The 5,649-nt window shown below is 49.9% G+C and overlaps 1 protein-coding gene across 2 annotated transcripts; it reads left to right on the top strand.

Annotated features, from left to right (window-relative positions):
* The first annotated feature begins 409 nt into the window (after nucleotides 1-409).
* LOC133888258 (amine oxidase [copper-containing] gamma 2-like) lies at nucleotides 410-5,386 on the top strand. 2 transcript variants are annotated; one of them, XM_062328428.1, is made up of 5 exons: nucleotides 410-1,881; nucleotides 2,212-2,325; nucleotides 4,140-4,589; nucleotides 4,702-4,799; nucleotides 4,913-5,386. In XM_062328428.1, the coding sequence occupies exons 1-5, from the start codon at nucleotides 526-528 to the stop codon at nucleotides 5,118-5,120; spliced, it is 2,226 nt and encodes a 741-aa protein (XP_062184412.1). In that variant the 5' UTR covers nucleotides 410-525; the 3' UTR covers nucleotides 5,121-5,386. The 2 variants fall into 2 exon arrangements, with proteins under 2 accessions (XP_062184412.1, XP_062184413.1); XM_062328429.1 differs by lacking the exon at nucleotides 2,212-2,325.
* Nucleotides 5,387-5,649: the final 263 nt, after the last annotated feature.

Genomic DNA, 5,649 nt, shown 5'->3' with positions numbered 1-5,649 from the left:
GCGAAGACAAGACCAGGTCTTCGCCAGGGGGCGTCGAAGGCAGCTCGTCATGTGATCGAGCGAAGAGGGCTTCGACACCCTTCGTGTGGATGGCCAGCTCGACAGTGGACCCGACTACGATTGTCCTGGGTACTGTTGTAATTATAGGATCACGCTCATTTGTACCATATTACCCCCAAATATTCCGGGAATGTAACAGGTTAGGGGGTAAGATATGTAAACAGGACCCGTGATCACCGGGTACGGGTTATAAATAGAGCCACAGTGTAACCGTGAAAGTTAATTGAAAGCTGTTCCACTTTCAGTACATGTCACTCTAAAAAACCTTCGCCACTTCCACCTCTGAAGGCCCGCCTCGTCTAGGACTTCGATCCCAACAAGCCGGTTGATATCCACGCACCCCGACCCTGCACAAGCCACGTCTTCCCAACCCCCAATCAGTCACCATAGTCCATAAACACTTGACCGCTTCTCGCTTAGCTCACTGCAGCCACACACACAGCCCAAAGGAGACAGCCAACTCTGATGGATCACTCCACCTCCCTGCTCCGGCTCATCTTCCTCGCCCTCGGCGCCGCCCTCGTCCTCCTCGTCGTCCGCTCCGCCTTCCGCCTGCCACACGGCATCGACACACCGACCGCCTCTCTCTTTGACGATGCCGGTGGCAGCAGCTGCACCCGGTTCACGCCGTGGGCGTGCCGCACGGGACGCCGGGCCGACCGGAAGCCGAAGCCGGCGTCGCACGAGGACGACGTGCCCTTGCACCCACTCGACCCGCTCACGGTCGCCGAGGTCAACCGCGCGCGCGAGCTCCTTCGCGCGCACCCGCCGTTCGCGTCGTCGCCGTCCTCGCTGTTCGTGCACTCGGTCGCGCTGGACGAGCCGGACAAGCCCGTCGTTCTGAGCTGGCAGAAGGGCACCGACCCGCTCCCCCCGCGCCGCGCCGTGGCTGTCGTCCGGTTCCGCGGCGAGGCCTACGTCCTAGCCGTCGACCTCGCCGGCGGCGCCGTGGCTCCTCTGCCTGTCCCCGCCTCCGGCTACCCCACGATGACCATGGACGAGCAGGTGTCCCTGTGTTGGGCGCCGTTCAGTGACCCGGCGTTCAACGCCACCATCCGCCGCCGCGGCGTCAGGATGTCGGACCTGGCATGCCTGCCACTCTCCCTGGGGTGGTACGGGCCCACCGAGGAGAACCGCCGGCTGATCAAGATCCAGTGCTTCTCCGCCGAGGGGACGGCCAACTTCTACATGCGCCCTATCGAGGGCCTCACCGTGCTGCTCGACATGGACACCAAGGAGGTCATCCAGATCTCTGACCGCGGCGCCGGCATCCCCATCCCGGCCGCGGCGAACACCGATTACCGGTACGCCCGCCACGCCGAAGACGGTGACCTAACTTCCACGAAGGGGCTCGGTTTCCAGAACGTGCGGGCGCCGTCAATGGAACCGGCGCCGTCGGGCCCGGGATTCGAGCTGGTGGACGAGCACACGGTGCGGTGGGGCGGGTGGGAGTTCCACCTCAAGGCGGACGCGCGCGCCGGCATGGTGGTGTCGCGCGCTCGGGTGCAGGACCCGTCGACGGGCGAGCACAGGGAGGTGATGTACAAGGGCATGGCGTCGGAGCTCTTTGTGCCGTACATGGACCCCACGGAGGCGTGGTACTTCAAGACGTACATGGACGCCGGCGAGTATGGCTTCGGGCTGCAGGCAATGCCGCTGGTGCCACTCAACGACTGCCCCCGCCACGCGCGCTACGTTGACGGCGTCTTCGTCGCCGCCGACGGCCGGCCCTACGTGCGGGAGAACATGATCTGCGTCTTCGAGAGGTACGCCGGCGACATCGCGTGGCGCCACACCGAGCGCCCCGTCACCGGCATGGACGTAAGTGCACTTACACGTCTTGTTCTTTTCGTTTCAACGTGGGTCGACGTCTTACTGCTAAGCGCATGGGATTAATATTCATGTATCATGAAAAAAAGGATCATGTAGTATTTCACGAGAGAAAAGCTAAGACCCCCTCGAGGCCCGTTCGGAACACGGAAATTCTCGGGAATCCTACCAGAAGTAAATATTATTTCCTATAAAATTTTGCCCCTTCAAACATATTGGTTTCGTTCGTACTAAACCACGCCAAGGAGAAAGAGTAGGAAGGAGAGTACAGGTATAAGTGTAACACAGTGAGTGCACGTGCTCTGCGGTGCGGTGGTGCAGATAAGGGAGTCGCGGCCGAAGGTGACGCTGGTGGCGCGAATGGCTGCGTCCGTCGCTAATTACGATTACATCATGGATTGGGAGTTCCAGATGGACGGCCTCGTCCGCATCAAGGTATATGCTCACCGTCTCTCCCTCTCTCTCGTTTGGGTTCACACCTGCCAATTTTTTAAGCTGGCAGAACAAGAAATAAAGTCCATGAGGTCACAAAATCTGAACTAAAAAATGAACTACGGTTATTTGTTCTATTCTTAGTACTGTTTGTTACTATTCCGATAATTTGAGGTTGTATTTTGATTCATGTGATGGGATGGGACATAGTAGATCTATTCAGTTTTTTAGTTGTTTGGATGGAGAGCAATAGAATGGAATAGTTCAGAATTAGAAAATATTCTTTAAAGATTTGGGACGAAGCTATTTAAAAAACGGTAGGACACAGCCATCCTATTTTTAACGTGACACTTATGATATACCTAGTACTAAAATAGAATGGTTTATATATATATATATATATATATATATATATATATATATATATATATATATATATATATATATAGGAAAACTAGTATATACTCCTGAGTGTATGTACTCCCACCTCTCATATACCACTTTTACACGTGAGTTATACTTCTTTATCACTTTAAATATACTTCATTAGTAATTATAAGATACTACAATACAAATCCCACGAAATTTTTTATGAAATTCCATGATTTTTATCATAATTTGCGTATATACTTCTTTTATATATAAAAAAGAGTATATAGCAAAAATGAAAGGCTAATATTGAATTTTTTTTCATACAACTTATATTGGAGTATCTTAGAATTAGTATTAGAGTATACTAAAAATGATAAAAGAGTATAAAGTGTTTGTTTAGGTGGTATATTGCATGTGGGAATACATACTCCTAGGAGTATAGAATAGGTGTCATATATATATATATATATATATATATATATACCATCCTATCCTCAAATATATAAAAATAATAATTCTATCCTACCTCGCTTTGTAACTAAACCCTACCTAAGTACAACATAGGAGCCCTCTCTAAATGGAAAAATGTACTATAATAGAGGAGAGTAATTTATCTATAAAGTATTTGTATTAATTTATTATGTTCAGAGGAGGTAGAGATGGCCACAACAATTGGGACACTGAGCCAGCTACTGCCTCATCGAGTGATCGTCCAACTACCCCGTACTCAATTTTTTCAATACGAAATGGGTGTCATTTTCCTCCTTTTCATTTGCCAAGGGATTGTCCAATGTCCATGAGCCCCATGACCTTTTTCAGGGTAAGAATGTGAGTGTCGTGATTACTGGCGGATCAAAACTAGTCAGATAGGCCTCATCCACATGTCTTTTTATTTTTCCTCTTTCTCTTTTCTTTTTTCTCTCTTTTTTTTCTTCTTCCTCATCCATATGAAAAAAATGTATGAGAGCCCAAAGAGCTTCCATTAGCTTCCAAACGGTAGGGGTGGTGCCCTAGCATCATGGATCCGCCCCGTAATTGTCCTTGCACAGTGATTTTTTTTTTCTTTTTTAGAACTAGGCTCTTCTTACTCGGAACCTTCTTTGGAGGCTAGACGAGGCGTGCGACACTGGGGATCGAACCCGGATGGGTTCAGTCCCTCCCTGCGGTTTTGCCAATAAAGCTTCGTCCTCGTTCATCTGCACAGTGAATTTTGATCACTATAAACTCACTTTCAATTTCCCTCGAAAAAACTCATTTTCTGTTTTATGTTTACATAAATCATACGTATTTAATAATTAATTCTTGATTGCAGATATAAATTCGTGACCATAGCGCATATCATAAGTCCATCGTCATATTTTTTTGCAGTTTGTTTGTACATGTGGCGGTGCTGTTTGATTTACTGGACACATTAATCTTGGTTTGGTGCAATTGCACTGTTACAGGTTGGGCTGAGTGGGATCCTGATGGTGAAGGGTACTCCCTACTCCCACATGAACCAGGTCCGCCAGAACAAGGACATGCACGGCACCCTCCTCTCGGAGAACGTCATCGGAGTCATCCACGACCACTACGTCACATTCCGCCTCGACATGGACGTCGACGGCGCCGACAACTCCTTCGTCCGGGTCGAGATGGCACGGCAGGAGACCGCGCCGGGTGAATCCCCCCGGCAGAGCTACATCAAGGCCACCCGACACGTCGCCCAGACCGAGAAGGACGCCCAGGTCCGCCTGAAGCTCTATGAGCCGGCAGAGTTCCACGTCGTCAACCCTATGAAGAAGACACGGGTTGGGAACCCGGTCGGATACAAGGTTGTCCCTGCCGGCACTGCTGCTAGCATGTTGGACCCAGAAGATCCACCGCAGAAGAGGGGTGCTTTCACAAACAATCAGGTGAGATATTCGACCTCTCCCTAAGCCGAGGAGTCATATATGTAAAATGGTGTATAACCTAAGAATATGTATGTTGTTATTATGTGGTATTTGATCTACTTCTGTGACACAGATATGGGTGACACCCTACAACAAAAGCGAGGAATGGGCCGGTGGTCTGTTCGTGTACCAGAGCAAAGGGGAGGACACACTGGCTACTTGGTCTGACAGGTGTGTTATTACGTACACGGGTGCTACATGTACAATTCATTTGGTCCATCCAATTGCACAAGTGATGTACAATGGTCCGATTGAACTAACATTGTGATGACATGGACGAACAGGGACCGTCCGATCAAGAATAAGGACCTGGTGTTGTGGTACACGCTAGGGTTCCACCACATCCCGTGCCAAGAGGACTTCCCCATCATGCCCACCGTGTCCTCCAGCTTCGATCTCAAGCCCGTCAACTTCTTCGAGAGCAACCCCATCCTCAAGCAGCGGCCGACCGAGGAGAACCACCTGCCGGTCTGCGCCTCTCCCGCTGCCTAATCGAGGCGACGACATTGATCGGCGGTGATGCATATTTTGGTACATGCATCCATCGATTATATTGGTCGTGGAAGTGTGTGCCTGTTATGGGCAATCGTGCGTTGGGGCTGGACCAATTTGGAGCCCCTTGTTGTGGGATCTTTCGTCTTTTTTTAGTGGACTTGTGTGATCTTGCTTGCTAGTATATGGTGCAGTTACATCATCTCTGTTATGTATGGCCCAATGTGAACTTCTAATTAATGCATGGAGCATATCATTTGTGATAAGGTCTGTCCTATAAATCTGGAATCCCTAGTATTAGAGAATTGATGAAGTTTTCACTGTTCATCATCATGCTAGTTATTTACATCTGTCGAGGATTAGGATATAATATCTATCCTAGATCATGGCACCTAAGCTGATGGCTCTTTGCTTCAGACTGCCGCCATCTAACGCGAAACAGGGCGCTTCTCTCACCCACGATCTCCTCAGTCGCAAATATGGCTCTGCCTTTGCCGCCTCTCCAACGCCACCACTCACGCTGAATAGT

This window comes from Phragmites australis, chromosome 13 (assembly GCF_958298935.1).
Source record: "Phragmites australis chromosome 13, lpPhrAust1.1, whole genome shotgun sequence".
Lineage (NCBI taxonomy): Eukaryota > Viridiplantae > Streptophyta > Magnoliopsida > Poales > Poaceae > Phragmites > Phragmites australis.
Note: the sequence above shows the minus strand (reverse complement) of the source record. Positions and strands in the feature narration are given on the sequence as shown.

Bases quoted from the DNA above. Each gene is read 5' to 3' on its own strand.
- LOC133888258 (XM_062328428.1), top strand. From the start codon at position 526: ATGGATCACTCCACCTCCCTGCTCCGGCTCATCTTCCTCGCCCTCGGC. The intron at 1,882-2,211 runs GTAAGTGCACTT...GCGGTGGTGCAG, and splicing joins GCCCCGTCACCGGCATGGAC to ATAAGGGAGTCGCGGCCGAA. The intron at 4,590-4,701 runs GTGAGATATTCG...TCTGTGACACAG, and splicing joins GTGCTTTCACAAACAATCAG to ATATGGGTGACACCCTACAA.